We start from the raw sequence: 23384 nt of genomic DNA, 5'->3' as shown, positions 1-23384 counted from the left end.
TCACCGTAGCGCGTGGAACCAGCAGACACCTGCTCTCAGGGCACTGATGACTTAGTCCTCAAACCACCACATGCCCTAAGGGGTGGTTATTCCCCGCCTTCACAGACGAGGAGACCGAGGGTCAGAGGGGACCTGGCCACACAGTGCGATGGGGTGACTGAGTTCAAGTCCAGGCCCCCGACCCCTATCCAGTGCTCTGTCCTTCCTGCCTCTTCAGGGGGAGATAAGGAGGAATAATGCTTGGGCAGGGGCCCGGGAACAGGAGGCTTGGAGGACAGACCGGGCCCAGGCTGGTCCCCACCCCAGACACAGCTCCCTCCTGTCCAGGAACACCCAGGGCTCCCCCACTGGGCCCTCGATCGAGCACTGTGCCGCCACCGCCAGGGTCCCAGCCTCGGGACCCGGTGCTGTCACCCGCCAAGGTCACTGCTCCTGCCCTCTGGGACCCAGCAAGGTCCCGGGCCTTCAGGGGCCAGGGCCCAGGAACCAGGGAAGGTGGTGGGCGGCGGTGGGGCTGCACCAACGTCAGCCCCGGATCTGGGTGTTCGTGGGAAGACACACGCACGGGCACAGCAGCACGGGTATCTGCGTGCAATTTGCTTCTTTTAGAATCATTTCTCCCCTTTCTTGGAGAAATTCTGCCGACCAGAGCAGAAATAAAAAAATAAATGGCTTGCTATTTTCCACACGGCTGTGATGTCTGTCCCCACCACCCTACGCCTGTCCGCGCTGAGATGATTTTTCGGGGGTAAATTCCTAGAAGCTGAACTGCTGAGTCAAGGCAGGGGCATCTCAGCACCCTGAGGGGCTCGGGCAGCTCCAGCCTGAGCACCTGGACGTGTGTGAGCGCTCGCGGGGCTGGGGGTGGACGGCCTGGTGCCTGTTGCACCCAGCAGCTCCCAGCCCCACAGAGACCACGGGTGGACCTGGGACAGCCGGGTGGATGCCAGGGCCATCTGCCCGAGGCACGGGGGCTGGGGCGTGCTGTGGGGGGATGGGGCCAAGGAGGGGTGGCCACAGAGGCTCCGCCTGCAGGGGGAGGGGGTGGCCAAGGAGGCAGGACCCCTCCCCCCCAACACACAATAAACCCCCGATAGCATCGCTCATTTCAGGCCCCGCTCGGCCCTTTCGGGCAGGATATGACCAGCCCTCAAGCCGATGGCGGCCCCTTTGTCCCATCTCCAGGGACCGATCTTATCGGCTGCATCCACCGCCGCCGTAATGGAAACATGCGGTGAGGAAATAAGAAGTTACGCGCAGAGATAGAGGCCTAATAACAAATAAATAAATAAATGAGGAGCCCAGTGCCGCACGGGGTGGGGGCTCAGGGGACAGCATCAGATCAGGGGCCGGGCCGGGTGGCTCCCGTCCCGGATCTGGGAGACACTCTCAGCTCGCCCAGCCTCGGTCTCCTCACCTGTCAGGTGGGCCCAGCAGAGCCGCCCGTGCCCTGAGCTTCGGGGAGATCCCGTGACAGACGGAGCCCAGAACCCCGGCGGTGGGCCCCGGACCCCGATACGCCCCAGCTGGGGCTGTGGGACCCTGCGCGTGCTTGGAGGGGGCCGCCGCAACGCACACGCTGCCACCCCCCGTCCCCCCGCTGCCCTGCCCATCCGGTTCCTCCAGACAGCCTGAATGTCCTGTCCCCGTCCCACAGAAGAGCAGCCCGAGCCCAGAGAGGGCGCCGCGGCCCCGAGGACCCCAGAGGGAGAGGTGACAGCTGGAAGCCAGGTCTGCCCCGGCACCAGTGGCGAGGGCCCTGCCAGCCCGGAGTAGCGGGACGGTAACAGTGCTGGGGACGGTACCAGGGGCAAGGGTGACCGTACTGGCCCCAGTAACCGGGACCGCACAAGCCCTGGGGACAGCGCCAGCAGCAGCGCCCGCCCTGGTCCTGGGAAGAGAACCCGTCCGCACTGGCAACGGCACCGACAAAGGCGACAGAGCAGAGTGGCCGTGACCGCCTGCCGTGAAGGCCAGCCTGTCATCCCAGGTCCCCCCACGTGTGCACCCGTGGGCTTTCCACCAGGGAGGCAACGGTAGGGAGGGAAGCCGATGGGTCCCAGGCCGCACGGCCGGGCCACGGTGAGTCTGAGCTTGGGCCCAGGAGGACGACTGGGAAGGAAACTTCCAGAAGGGGCGGCCATCTCCAGAGGCTCCCAGGTGGGGCTGGGCAGACCTGCACCCCCTGATGTCTGGGAGGCCCTGGTGGGGCAAAGGCGGACGCTCAGACGCCCAGCCTGGGGGGGCGGCCCGGGCAGGAAGCCGGTGGAGGGCGGAGGAGGAAGCGGCTCGATTAGCGCCCACGGCCGCAGATAGCCACTCCCGGAAGGCGGTGAGGTCAGCGGGCAGCGCGGGGCAGGAGGCCAGGCATCGGCCCCCAGCCGCCGCCAGGACAGTGGGGACCCGGGAGAACCCCGTGGGGCGGGGCTGGGGGGCGGGACTGTGGGCTCCGGCCCTGCTCAGTTGCCCCGAACCTCTCTGGGCCTCAGTGCCCACATGTGAAATGCGGTGAGCACAGCACCGGCTGCCACGTTCCCGTCTCACCCGTTTCACAGGTCCCAGGTCCACCCTTGAGCCCCTACAGTCCACTCACCATGCGGCAACCAGCCCTCCCGCTGCCCCCAGGTCACCCCCCATGGTCTCACCACTGGGCCTTTGCGCTGGCCATGCAGGCAGTTTTCCCAGGTGTCCGCAGGGCTGCCCCCCTCTCCGCCACTGAGCTCTCGGTGCAAATCCCCGAGGGGGAGGGGCTCGCCACCCCCTGCACTTCTCAGTCACATTCCTTGCTTAGCCTCTGTGCCCCGGCTGACCATTCTCTGCTTGGGCCGTGGCTCCTGGAGGGCAGCGGCTGGCTGCGTCCGCAGGGACCAGCACACAGTAGGTGCTCAATAAATGAAACTGCAAGTGAGCGAGCAGAACGGGCTCCACGGCAGGGGAGTCTGACAGGATGGCGGCTGAGTCTCGCTGAAGAGCGGCCCGCTGACCACCTGCCCCTCTCATGGGTCCTGGCCCCCACCTGACCCCGACGCCCAGGCCTTCGTCAGGGGCAGACGCTGAAGTCAGAACTGGGCCAAAGGGCGGCTCCCCACTGGCCAGGCTGATGGTGCCGGGCGGTCAGCACCTCCAGGGTGAAGAACTGCTAACCGCAGCGAGGGGACTGCCCAGGGCTGAGGGGTCAGCAGCCCGACCACGGGGGAGGCCACGGCTTCAGCAGCCCCTCAGGGTACAGCGAGCGGAGGCCCCTCTGCTCAGGGCCTTTTTGGGGTGCCGTGTGTGGCCCGGTGCCTGGGCCCCTGGTGCCCACTGGGCAGCGCAGGACATGGCATCCGTGCAGGCCAGGCCAGCCGCGAAGGAGAGGCCGCGGGCTCTCGGTCCCCACCTCGGCCCCGGCCTGGGAGCTCTGCCCCACACGGCCCTGCTCGGAGAGGGGGGCAGCTCTGAGCTTTGGTGGTGGATGCTGGCCGGGGTTTGGGCCCCTACCCTGGCCTGGGGACCGATGCTCCGGGGAGGGGCTGGAGAGGGTGTCATGGAAGAGCTCAGGGCCCAGGAGACAGCAGGCAGCCGAGGTATCCGTCGCTCACCCTCGGCCCATGCTGGCTGAAGCCCGTAACCCCCGAACCCCACTTCCAGGACAACCACCTACAGAACGGATCCTCCCCTCTCTGAGCCCACCCCCTCCCTCCTCGCCCCAGCCGGGCCCACCCTGGCCTCAGGGCTCTCGCCCTGGCCGTGCCCTCGCCTGGTACACTGTCCCCAGGAGGCAGCTGGTTCCCCTCCCTTTTCTGGTCTTTGCCCACATGAGGCTCAGGACACCCTACTCAGAACTGCCCCCCTTTATTCTGAGCCTCCCCTCCTCGGACGGGGGACATTTTCACTTCTCTGTTATTTAGTCTCTGTCCCCCTGATGAGAACAACAGCTCTCTGGGGGCCTGGACTCTGCTGGCACCGAGCAGGCGCTTAAAACACAAGTGTTTATGGAGTGAATAAACGACCTCCTTCTCTTGCCCGCCCCTGGGCTGTACACCCCACACTCCTTGTTTCTACGGCCCGTGCCACCGCACAACACACCTGCCACTTCCGCCCGCAGTAGGTGCTCAGTAAACACCTGGGAAGGAAGGCCGACTGCAGGCACACACGGCCCCTCCCTAGGACCCCCCAGCTCCGGGAGTCTCGGCCTGCTCAGCTGTCGGGGTGGGGGGTCAGGATGCGCGGAGGGCCCCCTGCGGGTTTTCAAGGAACATGGCCCTCGGGGGACATCTGGGCTGGACCCCCTTCCCTGGGGTACCGAGAAGAGGTGGCTCCTGACACAGCTGCTGGGTCTGACCCCAGGCTGAACCCTGCCATCCACCATCGCCCCCTCCTGTGCCCCTCACCGCCCCCCCCCGCCCGCTAATCTAAGATAAACAGGCCTATGGGGCCGCAATGCCAGGCCCAGTGATAACGCGAAATAGCTGAAATGATTTTTCCCACCCACACATGCTGAGCTGGCGGGAGGGGACGCGCGGCCAAGCCGTATCGGCCCATCTCCCCAGCTGTCCATCAGGACAGGCCGTCCTGCCTCAGCTGCCCGCCCACCGCCCGATAACAAACCTTGAGGTTTGCATAGAAACACCAGGCGGCGAGATTAGTCAACCGAGTGCAGCCCAGATAGCAGCCCATCGCCCTTGCTCACGCTCCCGGCGTGAGGATCCCCAGCCTCCAGCAGGCCCTCGGAACCCGGAACCCCGGCGCGGGGGGCGTGGGGGGTGGAGCGGGCGCCAGTCCCCAGGCAGGAAACGGCACGGATGCATCCTCTGGCCCCTCCCACCAGCTGCCCGCCTCCCCGTGCGCCTGGAGGTTCTCGCCCACTAACCCACTCTCTGCAAGGCAGCTGACCAAACGTCCCACTTAACACCCCACGCCCCATTTTACAGCCAAGAAAACGGAGGCGTCTCCCTACGGTCCATGGCATTGAGCCCAAACTCTGAGCCATTTGTGCCCTGTCTCATCTCTCCCCAACCCCGTTCCAGCGTCTAAGGCTCCAGCCACGCCCATGCCGTCCAAACCTCAGGGCCTTTGCGCGTGCCAGCTCCTTGCCCGAACACCCTTGGCCCACTCCAGTTTATCCTTGGGGGTGGGGGGGCCCACCTACGGTGCTGTCCTGGCCCGACCACCTGGCTGTCCCCTCTGCTGACGTGCAGTGAGTGGGGACATGGCCAGCCTTCCCATCTCTGCCTCTAGGGCCTAGGATGAAGCTGAGACAAAAGAAGGTGACACCTAGGGCTTCCCTGGTGGCGCACTGGTTAAGAATCCGCCGCAAAATGCAGGGGACACGGGTTCGAGCCCTGGTCCGGGAAGATCCCACGTGCCGCGGAGCAACTAAGCCCATGCACCACAACTACTGAGCCTGCGCTCTAGAGCCCGTGAGCCACAGCTACTGAGACTGCGTGCTACAACTACTGAGCCCACATGCCTAGAGCCCGTGCTCCACAACAAGAGAAGCCACCGCAATGAGAAGCCCACACACGGCAACGAAGAGTAGCCCCCGCTCGCCGCAACTAGAGATAGCCCGCGGGCAGCAACGAAGACCCAACACAGCCAAAAGTAAATAAAATTAAAAAAAAAAAAAAAAAAGATGATACCTGATGTTCAGTCAGTTGAAATTTGTTCTGTAAACAGTGGTCACCAGGAAAGAGTTCCAGGCCCTGAGACACTTACAGGTGAAGGGGACCCCAGTCCTGGGGCTGTGATCACACAGCCAGGTCACAGGACTGGCCACCCCCTTCTTTCCTGGACCTGTGGAGCCCAGGCCACTTGACTAGCCCTCAGAGCCAATGGGGAGCCCCTGTGGGCCCCCTGGGTTCATCACCTTGCTCCCCAGCTCCGCACGGCACCCCCAGTGGACAGCCCTGAACTCGGGATGTCTGAACCACGTTGCCTCCCAGACAAGCTGTCAGAGACCTGGATGGATGTGTGCTCGTTCCCACCTCCCCTGTGCGGGACACAGTGGGGTGGGGAGGGCAGAGGAGTGACACCTGCTTGGTCCACCCCAGGCAAGTCCCTGGGGGAGGGGACCCCCCACGAGATCTGGCTGCAGAGGAGGCTCCCGGACCCCTGGGGCCCCAAACCCAGGCCTGGGGCCCCAAACCCAGGCCTAGTGTCCATTCACTGCCCTCCCTCCGTTTTCTCATGACCTGGCCAGGAGCCTGAGGTCATGGTGACTGCCACTGGACAGAGGCTCCGACGGGGGTCATGAGGTAGGTGACAGGCTCAGGACCCCACAGTCGGAAGGGACCCTCAGGGCTCTCAGCCCTTGTGGGGGCTGCCTGTCTGCACGACCCTCTGCTTTTTCTGGATGTCAAGTGTGGAGACAGAGGGGGCAGCGGGTCACTGGGGGCCACGCACCCTGATGGGCAGAGGGCACCGGGGACCACAGAGCTAAGGCAGTGGCAGCTACCCTCCCAGATGCGCCTTGGGGATTTCAGATTCTAGCTCTCAGCCATCTGCATATCAGAATTTTAAACAGCCAGCCCCTCGAGCGCACAAGGTCATTTCAAAGATAAAAATACCCAGCTCTCCGGGTCCCTGCTGCCCAACCCCTCTCCCTTCACACTCCAGCCAGCGGCTCAAGGGAAGATGAGGGCCGGGTAGGGCCGGGCAGGGCAGCCCCCTGCCCATGGCGGGCCATTCCCCACAGACCCTCAGCTGGGGGTGGGTCCCCCGCTCTGCTCTCATCCACTTTCCCTGAGGCAACCCGAGGGGACCCCCCATCTCCCTCGGGACCAACCCCCCCGCCCACCTGGCACCCTGCTCAGTCCCCCGGGAGCCTGGTGTGGGCTGTGCTTCTGCCCGGCACTCTCCACGCCCACGTCCACGCGGACCTCGTGCCCTCAGGCCCCTCAGGGTCACCTTTCCGTCTAGGACCCCTGCCTTCCCACCCAGTCCACGGTTGGCTCGCCGGTGGCGTTTGGGCTCCATGAGGACGCAGGACGCCCCGGCCTCTCCCGAGGCAGCAGGCGTTCACCCTGCACCGTGCAGCGTGGCCTCTGCTCCAGCCTCACCCACCCACATAGCGGCTGCTGCCCAAACTGCTCAGAGGAGGGAGGTGACATCTCCGAGGCCAAGCGGTCTCTGACCCAGCCTGGATCCCGGGTTCCTGACCGTCAGTGGGGACCCCTGGGCCAAGGTGCCCATCACCAGTAGGGACATGAGAGGCGGACCCTCCCTTCCCCGCTCCATGGCCACGTGCTCAGCTGGCCAAGGGGTTGCGGTGCCTTCCTGCTCGACAGCGGAATTCTGGTCTCAGAGAGCAGCTTCTCCCTGGAACCTGCCTACACGTCCCCTCCCCTACCCACAGGCACCCGGGCCACCAGGGCAAGATGACGGGACTGAGTGGGGAGCTGCTCTGCCCTGCGTCCCATTTGTACAGATGAGGAAACTGAGGCCCAGAGAGGTCGAGTAACCAGCCCACAGTCGCTCAGCAAAGCTGGACCCCAGCCCAGGCAGGCAGGCAGGCTGGCTCCGGCCTCTCAGCACTGCTGGGGTGGGGGTGGTTCCCACTTGAAGTCACACTTGAGAACTGGCCGCCGGCAGCTCGTGACCTGATGATGGTCACAACGTCCAAAAGTGACCACGACACTGACCACATCCCAGCCTGGGTCGGGAGCTCTGGGGTCGCCGGGTCACAGGTGGGAGGAGGGAGCTAGCGTGGGGACAGTAACAAAGCCCGGAGAGAACAGGCCCCTTGCACACCCGCACTCTCGTGTTTACAAAGCCCTCAAGGGTCCAGGACCTCGCTGTGTCTGCAGCGCGTGTCGAGAGCCCCCTGGGAGGACAGGAGCTGGGAGGCCTCCCTCCTGCCTGGTGCCGTGTGGTATCTCCTGGGGGTCTTTGTGGCCACCTGCTCGGGGCCTTGACTGCTGTAGGCAGGGCAGCTGCGCTGCACCCACCATGCAGCTGGAGAGAGGCACTGAGACCCAGCCTCTCTGCCGGGCTGATGTCACCTGCCCCTGGGACCCTGCAGTGTCAGCACCCTCCCCGGGCGATGGGTCTCACTCACAAGCCAAGTCTTGGCCAGCAGACAGTGGCCAGAAAGGCGAGATGGGGGCGACCACCTGCAGGGGCGGCACAAGGTGTGTGCGAGCCCTGGCCTCCAGGGCCTCCCCTCACGCAGCTCACATGGGAAACCGAGGCTTGGGGCCCAGTCACTCCTCAAAGCCAGACGGCACAGGGTGCCCTGTGGTCCAGACCAGCCCGCCATCCCAGAGGGAAAGGTGGGGGTGCCCCCAGGCACAGGTCGGGTCCCCAGGGCTGCACTTTTCCCCATGGGGGACGGGGCAGGAGGGGCAAGTGGAGATCAAAAGACAAACTCAGAGGGTGGGGTGGGAGGAGACACGAAGGGGCGGGGCCCAGAGGGACAGCGAAGGGAAAGGGGCCGGGGAAGCTCGCAGGGCACCAAGACCTGCAGCGAAGGCCCCGCTGGACACCCCTGTCCCCCCGCCGGTTCCCGGGCTGGGCACTGCCCTTGGGGACGGCGACCCAGGCAAGCCTGCCACCCTATCGCCAGCACGGCGGCCCCTGTGAGATAAGAGCCCACGGGGCCTCTCTGGCTTCCCGGCCGGGTGATAAGTGTGGCCTGTTTGGGGTCTGATAGGGGGCGGCCACCACGGCGGTTGGCCGGAGGCTGCTTATCGGGCCATCGCTGCCCACTGCACAGAAATTCCTATCTGTGGGGGCCGATAGGGAGCCCCCCAGCCCCCGAGGACGCAAATAGCGCAGGAAGCTCCTGGGTGCACCCACCCAAGCCACGGCCCCCGCGGCCACTCCGGGGCCAGGTTCCAATCTCCAGGGGCCTCTGCCTTCCCATCTGTAAAACGGGGACGGTGATACTAAGTCCGCAGGGTGGGCGGGGACCGACCGGAGGACAGCTGAGGCTGGCGTCTACACACTTGCTGCCTGAGCTCCAGAACCAGGCGGCGGGTCTGCATCCTGGCTGTGCCCCCTTGCGGGTGGTGACGTGGACAGACCCTTTAGTTGCTCTGTGCCTGGATCTCTCCGTAAAGGGGAGGGTCGCCTCACCCCTGCCTCGAGGGGCTGGTGTGAGGACCGCCTCGCACATGCCTCCCCACGGTCACCCTATCCAGCAGCTGCTCTCTCAGCCCCCCGCCTGCCCAGTGGCCGATCAGGGCCCACAGGCACCAGGCGGTCCCTGGAATGTGCGAGACACGGGCCGAGGCAGCGCTGAGCCAGCGTCTCTGGGTGCTTCGTCGTTACCCTGTCCTAGAGCTGGGGAAACGGAGGCAGCAGAGCGGTCTGACCACGGGCACCAGTCCCACAGCACCGTCCCCTGTGTGCGGAATGGCCCAGCCCCGGCAGGTGGGTATCTGGCTCAGCTGTGCCTGACCGGGCTGTGAGGGGCTCATACACACATGACCTGTCCCTGGCCAGGTGCTCCTTGTGAGGAGAGGACGTCCCTGCCAGGGCCCTTGGGGCCCCTCCCCTGCCTGTCCCTGAGTCACTGAAGTGGGGTGGGGGGCGGCCGAGTCCATCCGGAGGGCAGCGGTGTCCCTGTGCTAAGCCCCATTCCCATCCTGGGGCAGCAGAGGGGACCCCCAGCCTGTCTGACCCAGGATGCTTCACTCCCAGGCAGCACCATGGCCCATGCAGGTGGGAGACGCTGGCAGTAGACTGTTTCCCAGTGGTCTGGGGTCACCATCTAGGCTGGGACCACCAGGCCCATCCCTCCGTCTCTGGGCCTCAGACACCTCCCTACTGTAGGAAGAGGTGTGTTAAATCAGCAGGGGGACCAGAAGGCACACGTGCCACCTCATCTCCTTGGTGCCACGCAGACATCACTAATCGATCCCAGCACTCTCTCCCTGACACCTTGGGATCCTGATGAAGGGTCCACATGGCCACTCAAATTGAACCTGGCAGAAGACCATCTCTGACACCCCTGGGAGACCATGGGGGTCCTCTCTGCCCTGGTGTGGTCTCCCTGACCCCCCGCAAGATGAGGCCCTTGCCACGTGCCTCCTTTCCACTGGCCACTGACTGCATTTGTGTCATCACAGCTCTCTGAGGACCCGGTTTGCTCGGAGCTGTACCTCGGGGACACAGCAGGTGCTCGACGTGTGCTTGCTACGTGCACGTGCGCCCGGCCTGAGTGCGCAACCTCCATTCTCTCCCTCTGTTCCCGAGGACCACGCCCTCCCTCCTTCACCCAGCAGCTCCCAGGACCCCTCCGAACTGCCCCGGTTCCCCTCAGCCGCGTCACTTGTACTTAGGAAGCATGACAACAGCCGACACGCCCAGCCTGCCCTATACTCATACGTCGGTGGAAGCGGGGAGCCGCGGGCACAACACGTCTGGTGGGCCCTCCGAGGTCAGAATTCCAGCTACAAGCGGGGGTGGGGCAGTGCTGGGAGCACGAAACCGCCTTCAAAGACACTCCTGATCCAGGACCCGGTGGCTTGGAACGGCCTCCGGCCCCCTGCCACGCGCTGCAGCCACCCCAGGGGTGGGTCCTCTCCACCCACACAGGCTTGAGCCCCTAGCTGGGCTGGGAAGGCGCAGGAACTCGGGCCGCTCCAGACTCGCATTCCCACCTCCAGGGAGGCCTCAGAGGCGTATCTGCTGCTAGGGGCCTGGGGTTTAGCCCTGAGCACCGGCACAGCTTGGCGCCCACCTCCAGGGAAGCCGCTGGCCCACAGGCTGGCTGGACTTTGCAACAGGACAGACCTGGGCCTGCTGCACCCGTGCTGTCAGGGTGGCCAGCTCCCAGGACCCCCAGAAGGCTGGGCCCCAGGGCTGCCCTGGAGAGACAAGGCCGCCAGACCCCGGACACAGGCGCGCTTACCTGGCCCGCTCCAGGGGCTGCTGGCCTCTTCTTCCTCCAGCCTCGTCTCTGGCTCCGGACCCTCCGTCTCCTCAGAGCCTCCTGGGGACGTGGGGGCGGGTGGTAGCGGTGGGGGTGGAGGAGTAGCATCTGCAGGAAGGAAAACACCAGAAGGTTCTACTGAGCCTCGGGGCACCGAGTTGCCCGCCCACCCCAGCCTGTGGCCGGGAGGGATACTGAGGCCCAGGTGGGTGAGCACGTGGCACAGTTCCGGCCACCACCCTCCCCCCACCAGCTTGCTCTCAGGGGGAGCCGTCAGACATCTCAGTTTCTCCCCCTTCATTTTTGGCCTTGAAAAGCCCTCAGTCCCTTATTAACTGCGGCAGCGATAGCTGCCCGCCCGGCACGCCCAGGCCAGCAGGCACACGCGTGGCCCGGATCCCCGGTCTCCTCAGCCGGCAGCTGGGGGCTCCTCCGCCAGGCCCCGCACCCAATTCCAGCCCAAAGGGCATATTTGCCTTCCCTGCTGGGCCCGATAACCACCACGGCCCCCAATCGATGAGCGCCCGTAAAAGCCCCCCCTTGGTGACGTCACGTGCCCGGCAGATTATTAATACCCGCGATAAGGGCCGTGATTAACATCGAATAAATCAATCACACGGTATAAAAGTCCTATTATTTTTGGCTATAAATCAACGCGGCTGGCATCCGAGCTCCAGCCACTGCGCGGGAGCCGCACCGGGCCCGCCCGACAGGCAGACATTGCTCCTGCTGTCTTATCGCGCCCATCGGCGCGTTATCACTGAGGCCTGTGCCAGGTGCAACCCCGGCTGTTTTTTTCCAGCTCCTCCCCAGTCCCGCCCCCGCCCCCACCCCGTGCAGCCCAGCTCCCAGATCAGATAAGAGGCCCGGCTCCCCAGGGCAAAGTCCACCAGTAACCAGCCGCTAGCCCTTTGGAGAGCGTGGCCCCCATTAGCACGCAGCACCCGATGACGGTGGTGGTGATGGGGGGCCCCTCGCCACTCCCTGGGCCCTCGGAGGGGCTGGCGCCCCGTTACAGATGCGGAAACCAAGGCTCAGAAAGGGCAGGAGCCCGGGCGGGGACAGGCCGGGGTGAACGCTGGCCGCAGCACTAAACACTTATGGTGACGGTGAGGGTAGAGACAGTAACAGCTGTGAACAGAGCGCCAGAGCCCAGGCCCTGAGCCTCCACCCCGCCTGCTGCCCCGGGGCAGCTGCGGGTGACGGTAGCCCCTGCCTTGGTTTCAAGTCCTGCTAGCCTAGCCTCCTCCTCACTGCACAGCCCCAGTGACCCCAAGGGGCTGCCGCGGGGCAAAGGGACACAGGCCAGCGGGTCTCAGAGGACGAGGCTTACTGGGGGCTTGTGGTCAGCCGGGGGAGACTCTGGCACATTCTGGGGATGGGGGTCCACAGTGAGGAGCCCCCCACCGTCTGTGTAGGATCTCCACCCCCCAGTCCCAGCCCTGCAGGGCTCTCCTCCTGTCCCCTCTCTGTGCCACCCCAGGGCCTTTGCACGTACAGGTGTGTGTAGCACGGGGAACTCTACCCGTCCTGCAGGTTTCTGCTCACTGCCACACCCACCCCATCTTGCCTTCAATCCTGGTCACACCACCCACTAAAACGGCCCCATTTATGGCTACATCTCCCCCCATGGGACTACTGTCTGGGGGTAACTAGCCTCTGTGCACAGGGCTTCGTGATATGGAATGGGGATGTGAGTGAGATTGCTGTCCACGGCCGGCAGGGTGGAGGGGGGCGAGGGGGGCGAGGGGAGCGGGGCTCAGAGCAGGGGCCAGGGCAGAGCCCACCCCGCCAGTCCTCCCTCCGCTAACCCCCCAGCCTCAGCTCCCCCTTCTGGAAAACAGGGGTGAGGGCACTGACCTCCCCCAGGGCCTCCACCGCAGTGAGGCCCAGACTCTTGGGGGGGTCTTTGGGGGTCTCTGAGGGCACAGCTGGCCTGAGAGGATGGCCCGGCTTTGAGGCCCCTCCGGGGACCCAGACAGAGAAGGCCTCCTAATGTCAGGTTAATTCAGCCCTGGGTGTGTGTGTGGGAGTCTCTCCTTCCGAGTCCTGTTCTCAGCTTCAGAAAAGTGCCCCCAAACCCTGGGGAGACTGCCAGGAGGGCCCCAGGAGAGGTTCCAGGTGTCCAGGGTGGGGTAGGGTGGGGAGCAGACAGAGGGGACGGGAGAACCAACCTGAACCCGGACTTAGGGTTGCATCCCGCTCAGGTGCTTACAGGCTGTGCGACCCTGGGCAAGTCACATAACCTCTCTGGGCCTCATTCGCCCGTCTGTAAAATGGGGTGATTTGCCTTAACAGGAGAACCTGCTCGGTACCGAGCCCCACGTGTGCTGAGGCACGCAAGCCCGTTTCATCGAGGGTACACGGAGGCCGGGAAGGGGTGTGGCTTTCCCCAGGTCACTCAGTGCCCATATGACCCCCTGCCTCACCCTGGACTAGACCTTCCCCACCGGGGCCTTGCTCTGCCCATCTCTGCCCATCTCTGCCACTAGGGCTGGGCTTCCCAGACCCTCTGCAGGTGTGTGCATCTCCTCTACCCGGACCAGCCCCTCCAAGCCCCAGTGCGCACGGGCAGCCCGCAGACACCGCTCGGTGCAACGCCCATTTCGCAGGTGTGAGAACTTGAGTCCTCAGCGGGAACTGGCTCCTGTGAAGTCGCAGCGAGGATGCGGACGCGGGGAAGGGTGCCAGGATGCCAGGGCCCAGCCTGCCACGTCCACCGCCCGACTCACCTGGACTGGAAGGGCTCGGGGGCTCGGGCTCCAGGGCTGTGGCCTCTCGCTCCAGGAGGCCGGTGTCCGCGGCCTGGGCCTCTTCTCTGGCCTCCATGTCTCTGAGGGAACCTGCAGACACAGCCCCAGGGGAGTCGTGAGGCGCTGCCCCCCACAGCCGGCGTCCTGACCCCCCCGGCACAGGCACAGCCCCGGGGCCGGGCGCAGTGGGGTCCGAGCAGGGTCTCGGCCCCCCAGGCGGTCAGAGGCCTCGAGGGAGCGGCCGTCAGCACGGGGGCTCTCCCCCAGGTCCCCCATGAGTAGATGTGCGAACCCCACCCATGTACCCACCCCAAGCCCTGCACCAACGCCTGGGGGCCACCCGGCCTCCTGCTCACCTCGCCTGCCCCGCAGCCTCTGCCGGCCCCACAGGCCGCTCTTGCCGGGACGCTGGCCCCGGGCAGCCCGACCCCTCCCCTCTCCTCGGCTCCACGCGTGAGCGCAGCGCTGCGCTGGCGTCTTCTGGGCGGGGCCTCTGGGGGCTGCCGAAATGCAGGCGCACACTCTGCGGGGTCCCAGGGTCCCGGCGCACATCCACAACCCCCGCAGGTAAACATCTCCCGGGGCTCTGCACACCTGCCCCCTGTGCCTGGGACCCCTCCTCCAGGAAGCTGCCACACTCAGGTTCTGAGGTTCTGAGGGTACGTGCAGAGGGCGGGCCCCGGTGCCTGGCACACAGGAAGAGCTCGTCAGCCTGATTAAGGGGGTAAATGGCTGATGGGACACAGGTGGGTGCGCAGCGTCTGCAGTCCAGCCTCCGCGGCCCACTAATCCTCCCTCAGGTCTCACGCGGGGGGTGCCCCATGGAGCCCTCCGTACAGGTGGGAAGGCAGACTGAGTCCCCAGACCACCTAGGAGGGTGGTGAAGCCAGACCCACAGCGTGTCCCGGAGTGCAGGCCAGGGTGGCAACCTGTGCCCCCGAGGTCAGAGGGGCAGTGCCAGCGCTGTGGGCGGAGAGAACGGCGGAGAACAGCTGTCCCGCTTCACACTGCTCTGCGAATCCCCCACAGGCCCCCTCCACCCTGTCTCAGCTGGGCCCTGGGGCCCGAGACAGGTGCCCGGGCAGCGCTGCCCCCTGCCCCACCACCTTCCCCAGCTCCTCCTGTGCAGACACCTGTCCGGCTGCACCCTCTGGATTCTAGCTCTGGCCCCACAGACCCACGGGCCCCGGGCTCCCCGGGACCCCTCAGAGCTGTACTGATAGCAGGAGCGCAGGCGCTCACCTCCCGTCACTTCCCGTGGCCGAGGCCGGGCTCAGACCACACAGAACCAGCCCTGGGCTAAGCCTCACGGTCTCTCATCAACGCGCCCGCACGGTGGGCTCTGCGGCGGGCTGGGCACACCCGACTCGTGCCCCTGGGACAGGTGAGAGGTCTGACCCCCCGTGACCTCCCCTGGCAGACGCCGGGGCAGGAGAGCAGAGGCTCCCCGGCCCGTGGGACTGGCCCCCAGCCCGCACTGCCGGTTGCCCTGGCGGACAGCTCGCAGGCCTGCTTGCCTAACTCCTTCTAGAAGCCCAGGTGCTTCTGCGGCTCCTTCAGAGCTGGAGATGGTGCCCCAGAGCTGTGGTCCCTCCTGCCGACGCCGGGACTCCAGGGCCTCAGCGGCCGGCTCTGGAGAATGGGTGTGAAGCCTCTGCTTTCGGGGACTGCAGCGACCAGAGCCCTGCACCCGCCCGGGCACACGCCTCTCCCGCCCAGGTGGGCCTCAGCCACCCAGGGAGGCCCTGAGCTCCTGACGGCTCCATTTGTGGGAGAACAAAGGCACCCGCTCCGCACAAAGCGTGACAGGAGCGTGAAGAAAGGCTGCGGCTGCAGCAATTTACCCTAATGCGCTAATTCATTCCAGCACAATTAACACGCTGATAACACAGCAGACAGTCATCAACCAGCGAACGGCTCCAGGCCCACAGCGGGATGCGACGCTGCGAATCCTGCCCCAGCCCTGCCCCACATCTGCCTCGGAGCCACTGCTGGAGCCCCCCGACACCCCGGGGCCACCTGTGCACCTGGGTCCCCACTCCACCTGGGAGGAAGCTTTCTCCACTGGCTGGGGTGAGACGCAGCTGCTTCCCGGGGTGCCCTGGGCTAGGAAGGACCCTGCTCGACCCCTGTGGGGCCCTGTATGGTCAGACACCCCAACTACGGAGCCAGGCCGACCCATGGCCAGGCAGGCGGTGTCCTTGTTGTGTGACTACAGGCAAGTCACTCCACCTTCCTGTGGTCGGAAAGCAGAACGGCTCTGGCCCCGCAGGACGAAACTCGGTTTCACCTGTGTGGAGCCGCGGTCAGCGCCTGGCACGTAGTAAGTGCGCAGGAAACACCACCCGTCACCGGCGTCAGCTGCTACCACCCAGCACCCAGCAGGGCACTGCTATTATTAAGCGCCGCCTGTATGTTAGCCCTGTGCTCAGCCTTCTACAAATGTCTTCCCTTAAGCCCCCTGCCCACCTCGCAGCCCGGGGGTGGAGGGCCAGCAGGAGGGAGGGGCCCGCAAGAGGCAGGCCCTGACGCCAGGCACGATGGGCGAGTGCCTGGGAGCCTTCCGACACCCCAGAGGTGAGGCCGAGTCATGCCCACTTCGCAGATTAGTCAACGGAGGCCCGGCCACGTGGACTGACCTGCCTGTGGCCCTTGGCAGGAGCCCGACTCCCCACACACACCACCCACGTGGACGCTGCTGAGGCCACGGCCCTCCTCTGCTGCAGGTGTGGCCCCATGCCTGCCCCCGCCCGCTGATGACCTGGGGTGAGGGTGACGCTGGCCCCATTGCCCGGCGCGAGGAGAGGCCTGGGCCCAAGGCCGAGCACCTGTCTGGGGGCATCCACGGGTGGTGACGGTGGTCCCCAGCACCGGGTACGGCCCCCGCTGCCCGAAGCCCCTCAGTTATCACGGCGAGCAGACGCCCCGCCAGCCGATCCGTCTCCTGCTCATTAAGCCGGACGCCGAAATGGAAATGAAAACATAATAGCTATTTGATTGGGGGTGAGATATTTTGCATATTGGCTTGGCGCTGATAGCGGAATTTCATCAACTCCCTTTTTTCATGCTTTAAAACTGAATTACGGAGACAGGCTCTGTGCAGCGGGATGACCCGACTCCCTTCCAAGGCCCAGGCTGCCGATGATTGATGGCCCTCCCGGCTGTGATGTGGAGGCAGCTGGGGGGCCTTTGGATGAGGGGTCCTTTGGATGACTGCCCCAAAGAAAGCCGGAGCTGGCAGCCGAGGAGGGCAGAATCGCCCGAGGTGGCCCTGGGGTGCACCTGCCAGGTGGCGTGCAGCGCGGGGTGGCTCAGAGCACTGGACAGGGAATCTGGAGGCCCCGGCCGAACCCCCGCCGGCCCCTGCAGGCTGTGCCCGCCCCCCCAGCCACTGGAAACATTACGAGGAACAACCAGAGCAAAGCCCCATGAGCCTCCACCTGGACTCCGCGCTTGACCTCGGGCGTGGGGCTTTCCTGCGGTCCCGCTATGTGGCTGCCATTACACAGCCATTTATGCCTCTGTGGGGAGATCCTTTGTGTTCCCAATGCAGAGGAGGAAGGAGAGGTGGGGGCACCTGCCAGGCCCCCTTCTGTGTCAGGGCCGGAGCATGAACGCAGGCCCGATGGCCTGGGGGTGGGGTGGACGCTGGTGGGCACGCGGCCCTGCTCGTCCCCCGACATCCCCACCTGCACAGCCTGGGGTGCGGTGGACCTGAGCGCCCACGGCCTCCTTCTCAACTGCCGTTCACTCCTGCGCTCTTCATTCACTCGTGAAACCTCCCCCGAGTCCATCTCCCTGCACAAGTTCCTGGGGACCCTGCAGCAGCCAACACGTACCCCCGAGGAAAGAAACGTGAAAAATCCAAGTGTGGTCATTGCCACCAAGGAGAGGTGGAGTGACAGTCAGGGAAGGCTTCCTGGAGGAGGCGACGAGTGAGTGGAGATCTGGGATGGGACAGGAGGCTGCCTGCGGGCGGGGCTGGGGAAGAGCACTCCAGGCAGAAGGAGGAGCGGGACGCTGAGGCCTGTGGCCTTGTGCAGGCCACGCCTCCCCAAGCCCAGCTTCCTCACGGAAAGCTGTGGGTTATAGCAGCCTCGAGTCATGGGCTGGGCTCAGGGTTCAGCAATGTGGTGCCCGTGGGTGCCGAGCACAGACCTGGGGTTATTATTACAACTGTTGTTATTGTTTCAACTCTCTGGGGAGGTGCCACACCTGCCCCTCTGGGGGTGCGATGGGGGGCGGGGCATGGACAGGGGCGTGGGGACCAAGGGGCACGGCTGGAGGGAGGGGAATGAGGGTCTGGGGCCTGAGGAGGGCAGTGTGGGTGGAAGAGAAAGACCTCCCCCTAGGCTGGCGGACGGCCCGGCCTCCTGTCCCGCTGGCCCTGGTCAGCCGGTGGGCGGGAGGGGGCATGGCGCTGCCAGGGAGAGACCCTGGCCTCTGGGCGGCACACAGCAGCCAGATAAGGTCCCGATAACAGAGAGAAAATAGCAACAGATTCAGACTTTCCCACCGCCGGGCAGTGGGGCAGCTCGGGCCACGGCAGGGACAGGAGGCGGTGGGGACAGCTCCGTTCTCCCCGAGGGCGGCTGCGCTGTGTCCCGGGGGCTTGGGCCCCTCCAGCCAGGACGGGCTCTGGTCCAGCTGGGGCTGGGGGACGAGGAGACAGAGGCCCCGAGCACAGAGGCGGCCCCAGCCCCTCGGGACCATGTGACTTGCTCTCTGCCCCCAGTTCTAACGAGGAGCTGGGCTGATTTCCAGGCTGAGCTGGATGGAGAGAAGCGGGCGAGAAGGGGAGCCCCCAGCAGGGATGGGGCGGCAGGCGGAGCCCAGCGAACGGGGCTCTGGTGAAGGGCAGGGGTGGCCCACGCCTCAGAGCCCAGGGCTGCCAGGAAAGGGGCAAAGGGGGGAGGCGGGCAGACAGGGGCAGGTCCTCGGCCCCAGGGAAGGTCATCAGGGCCTAGCAAGGGTCCCATTTAAGCAGAACTTCTTAAAACTTTTGCCAGCACTTAGAAGGAAGGTGGGTTCCGGCCCATGGTCCCTGAGAAGCTCGCACAGCACAGGGATGCAGGCATCGTGGGGGGAGGCTGACGATCTGGGAGGCCCCCTGGGCGCCTGTGGGTCCTCTCGTGCCCACCCTCCCGCTAGGGTACCAAGGCCCAGCACGGATGCTGGACACCCTCGGAGGGTCCACCTCATGTCCACCCCCCAAACGTGGCTAGAAGCTGCCCACTGCTCTCCGGGCCGCTCTGGCAGGAGGTCCAGGCCCATTAGCACAGGGCCGTCCTGGCTCCCAGCTCCTCCCCGCTCCCTCCACCCTCACTCCCTGGATGGCAGCCAAACTGCTTCCGCTGTCCACGCCCCTCCAGGCCTGGGTCCTTAGCCCACGCTGTCCCTCTGCCAGGACAGCTCCCCTGCCTGGTTGAGGCCTCCTCCTACCTCTGAAATCTCTCCCACACTCGGGTCATCCCTGGAGCCTTACGTTGGTTCGCATTGTCCCCTGGGGTGTTGCTCTGATGCTTTGCTGCCCTCCCCCAGTGCCCAGCAGAGGACGGAGGGAGACCCCGCCCCGCAGCCCACGCCATGGGAGGTGCTGCCGGCGTTGCCCCTAGCGGGCTGCACCCACGGCAGCAGGGACGAGATGCGGGCCCCCCCGCGGAGCATAGAGGGGCCTCTCTTCCTCGGCAAGCTCAGGCTGGGAGGGGCCCACAGGCCTCCACTGTGACCCGCCAGCGGCCCTCATCAACCCAGGATCAGTTCCTGCTGACAGCCAGGGCGACCACAAAGAGGATGTTGGCGAGATAATGGCTTATTCGAGTGGGCAGGCTGCCCCGCGGAGGGGAGGGCGAGGGTCTGAACCTCCGTGTGCGCCGGGGGCCTGGGTCCAGATGCCCTCCCACGCTGGTCCTCCCCCACCCCATACCCGGTGGCAGGCGTGGCCCTGGGACAGAGGAGACGGGAGGGCGCTGGGGGGCAGCCTGGCTCCCCGCCAAGGGTGGGCTGGGTGGTGCGCGGGCGCACCCTGCAGCAGGGGGCTCACTCCTCCTTCCAGAGGAGCAGACCTGAGCCCGGACCCTCGGCCTCTCAGGCTTGGCCCCCGCCTTGGGTGGGCAGGTCCCCAGCACGGCTGGGGCTGAGTGACCGTGGATTCACCCGCCTTTGCTGCCAGGCTGTGAGCTGGACCTGATGCGCGCAGCCTCCTGGCCCCATGTGCACCCAGGCCACGCCCGGGAGGTGCTGGTGGCACGCTGTCCTGAGAAAGCCAGGCCGAGGAGAGTGGCCAGCCGCTGGCACAACACACTCTGGGCCATGGGAGGGCAAGGGGAGCCCTCGGCGTCGAGGAAGAGCTTGGGTGCTCAGAGCGGAGGCCAGCGGAGGCCCCATGCGCTCCGGGAACAGGGACCCCGTACTCCAAGGAACACGAGTGCTGCAACCTACTTCAGCTTTGAACGCATTAAAATATCTCAGGGAGATATCAGTGGCATACAATAAAATCCATCCTTTAAGTGTCATTCACCTTTTGGAGGCATGTTCACTGAAAGATGAGCAGGACAGTCCTAGGTAACCCAGACAAAACCCAGGGCCCCCTGTAGCCCAGGCTCAACAAAGAGACACTTCAGCAGCCCAAATCCCCACCCGCTTCTCTCCAAAGCTTTGCAGGGGTCAGTCAGGATCTGAGACTGCCTTTCCCAGTCACTTCTCCACACCCCCGGCTGACGCAGCGCCGGGCACCCCCGCTTGGCTGTGCACTGTCCTGGCTTCCCTGTCCCTCCCCCAGACCCCTACTGTTCGCACCTGTGCTCTCACTTCCTCACAGGAGGTCTGGCAACTGGGCTGCAAGGGTGTGGAGTGCACCTCGGTTCTCCGTCTCTGAAGCCCTGACCGTGGGCTGCGGCCACCCCGACCCACGCCGGTGCCCGCCCTCCCCTGGCTCTGGTGAGGCCGTCCTGGCCTGAACTGTCCCGGCTCAGAACCGCCCGCCTTCTCGCTGCACACTTACTCCATCACTGCCTTCTCCGTCTCTGTACCTGGAGACTGGGGCGTCCCCAGCTCTGGTGCACAGTAGGTGCGCCGGGAACTCTGGTGACTGCGGGACAGGTGGGGGAGGGGAACAGGTGGGCTCAGAGCCGGGCACGGCTGGGGGCCACCCGGGTCCACAGTGGTGGCGGTGGGGCCAGAGGGGAGCCTGGGGGCTGAGCCTGCTTGTTGGGGGTGGTGTGAGCAGGGACTCAGCCCCGGGGACCCTGAGCGGGCCCCCTGCCCCCACTGGCGGAAGATAAGCTGGCTGGCCCTGCCTGGGGCTCTGAGGCCTGGGTGAGTATGGGGCCCCACAGAATGCAGGGAGATGGGGCGCTGACACCCGGGGGTCTGCACCACATACCAGCCCCAGCCACCACCACTTCCCCCTGCGGCCAGCCTGCAGCTGACGGGCGAACCTGGGGGGCTTAGGTGCCCCGGCCCCAGGGCCACGCCCGGACCCCCGGCACGCATCACCCCTCGAGGCCGCCCAGGGCAGGAGGGACCACGGGCAGCGCTGGGCCTGTCCCAGGCAGGAGTAATGCCACCATCACCGTGACCACGACGACGGTAGCAGAGCAAGCGCTCGGGCGGCCTCTGTAGCAGGCCGGGCTCTGGACTCACCACAAGGGGCTTCTGATCCTTGTAACGACCCTTAGTGTCACCCCATCGTCCAGGTGGGGAAACCGAGGCACAGAGCGGTAAAGAAGCTTGCCCAAGGCCTCACAGCTACGGGAGCGACGGGCTGCCACCTGCTCTCTCCTCCCGAGCCCTGCATTCTCGCCGAGGCCCCCCAAACCCACCGTCCCTGTTTGTAGAGACGGGGGCCTGCTTGGGGGGCACTTGGACCCAGGTCTGTGTGGCTCCCAGGCCTCCTCTCCCCTCACTCAGCCTCAGTGTCCCTTCCTGGCTCCCTCTCCTGTGGGCAGCCCCCCTCCCTGGTCTGTGTGACTGCTGTCTGCCCCCTCGGACTGATCCCTGAGGCAACGGGGGGGTGTCCGCCTGCTCCCCTGGCTGTGGTAGGGGTCAGCAGGGGTGTGACGCAGCTGGCACCCAGGGCCCCTCCCTCCAGGAGCTATTGCTCCCTCTGGCTCAGACCCGAGACAAGTAAGCACAGCCCTCGACAGTTTACGAAGCTCTGCCAGGCTCTGCACCAGCACCAGCCTGTGGGGCAACCGGCTCCACAGTGCGAAGAGGGAAACGGGCCAGGAGCAGCCGCCCTCAGAGCGCAGAACCTTGGGCCACACGGCTCTTCAGGACCAAGCAGAACCGAGACTGCGCTGTGCCCGGGGAACCTGCCCAGGCCTCGGTTTATCCATATGGGAAATGGGTATCGACCCACCGACCTCACAGAGCCGCTGTCAGTGTGGACAGGGAAGGGCTTTGCAGGAGATGAAGATGCCCCCGGATGGGGTCCTTCGCAGGAGCACCGTGATTCCCTCCACCAGGCCTTCCATGTGCTGGGTCAGCCGTGAGCAAACAGGTCCAGATGGGGGTAAACAGTCTGGGTGGGGGGTGAACACACACCTTGGGTATCATGAAGGGCCAGGATGGGTACAGGACAAAGAATGGTGGGTGGGTGTGGGAGTGGTCACTGAGGGCTCCTCAGAGGAGGCGGTATTTAAGCTGGGACTGTGAATGGGGAACTCCAGACAGAGGGAAGTGCCAGTGCAAAGTTCCGGAATTGGGAAGGAGTTTGGTGGGTTTGGGCCGCTGAGGAAAGAGCACCAAGGCTGAGAGAGGCAGAGAAGCCAGAGCAGCAGGGTGGCCGGCCGGGGTTTATTCTCGGCACCGTGGGAAACTAAGCGGAAGAATGTGGATGTTGGATTGCAGGAAGGACTCCAGAGTGCAGCTGCCGAGGCCCGGCCACCGCCTCCAGGCAGTCCCCAGTTCTCTGCCACCTCCTTGGTCTGGCTCCGCATCCTCCCCTGCCCAGAGCCTGTCCCGTCTCTCGGGCTAGGGCCAGCGGGCTGGTCCCCCACCTCGGTCCCTGGCGGCAGGGGCCCAGGCGGGCAAGGTGGAGAGAAAGGGGAGCAGAGGAGGCGGGAAGAAAGAGCGGGGCCTGAGAAAGCCCAGAAAGCCCAGCCAGGCTGATAGGGGAGAGATTGGTTTCAGCCGGAGCCGCAGGGCTGCCAAGTCAACATCCTATCGGCGGCCTGCACTTACTCAACATTCATCACTGCTGAACTCGGAGACTTTATCAAGGCTAGAGGTTGGCGCCATCTCCGGGCCCGGCCACTCCCGGCCTCCGATGGGCCCGATAGCCGCTGATAGATTACACGAGATTGTTTCACTCTGGAGAACCGATTACGAACGCTCCTGGGGGAGGGGTGCAGACCACGTGGCCTGGGTGGGGCGGGGAGGGCCCCGAGGCCACTTGTGGGCCGAGGCGGTTGTCAAGAACGCACTCGGAGCATGTGACAGAGACCCCACGTGTGACTGGTGGCGAGGGGGCGGGGCGACGCCACAGCGCGGGGCGGGAGCGGCGGCCAAGGCCACGGCACGTGGCAGGGTGGCCGAGGCCACGGCATAGAGCTGTGAGTATGAAGGAGGCCCGCGGAGGAGGAGACGGGAGTCGTGCCCGAGAACAGGGGCTGCAGGCTCTGGAGTGGTTCTCTCCGGATGGGCCGATAAGGACTGACAGGTGGGAGTGGGGCCGCAGCTCATGGAGCCATCCGCGTGGCCTGCCGTCAGATGGACAGAGGCAGACGGCTTCCTGGTAGGGAATGAGGCTCCGGTGTGACAGGGCCCTG

The 23384-nt window shown here is 65.5% G+C and overlaps 1 protein-coding gene across 1 annotated transcript in view; it reads right to left on the bottom strand.

Moving 5' to 3' along the window:
* Nucleotides 1-23384, bottom strand: part of ZFPM1 (zinc finger protein, FOG family member 1) — a 69658-nt gene that overhangs the window by 29647 nt on the left and 16627 nt on the right. The window contains 2 exon segments of the mRNA XM_067717879.1: nt 10838-10966; nt 13591-13701. Coding sequence (XP_067573980.1) covers nt 10838-10966; nt 13591-13701 — 240 coding nt within the window.

Source organism: Pseudorca crassidens, chromosome 20 (genome assembly GCF_039906515.1).
Source record: "Pseudorca crassidens isolate mPseCra1 chromosome 20, mPseCra1.hap1, whole genome shotgun sequence".
NCBI classification, from domain to species: Eukaryota; Metazoa; Chordata; class Mammalia; order Artiodactyla; family Delphinidae; genus Pseudorca; species Pseudorca crassidens.
This window is presented reverse-complemented; position numbering and strand designations above follow the sequence as displayed.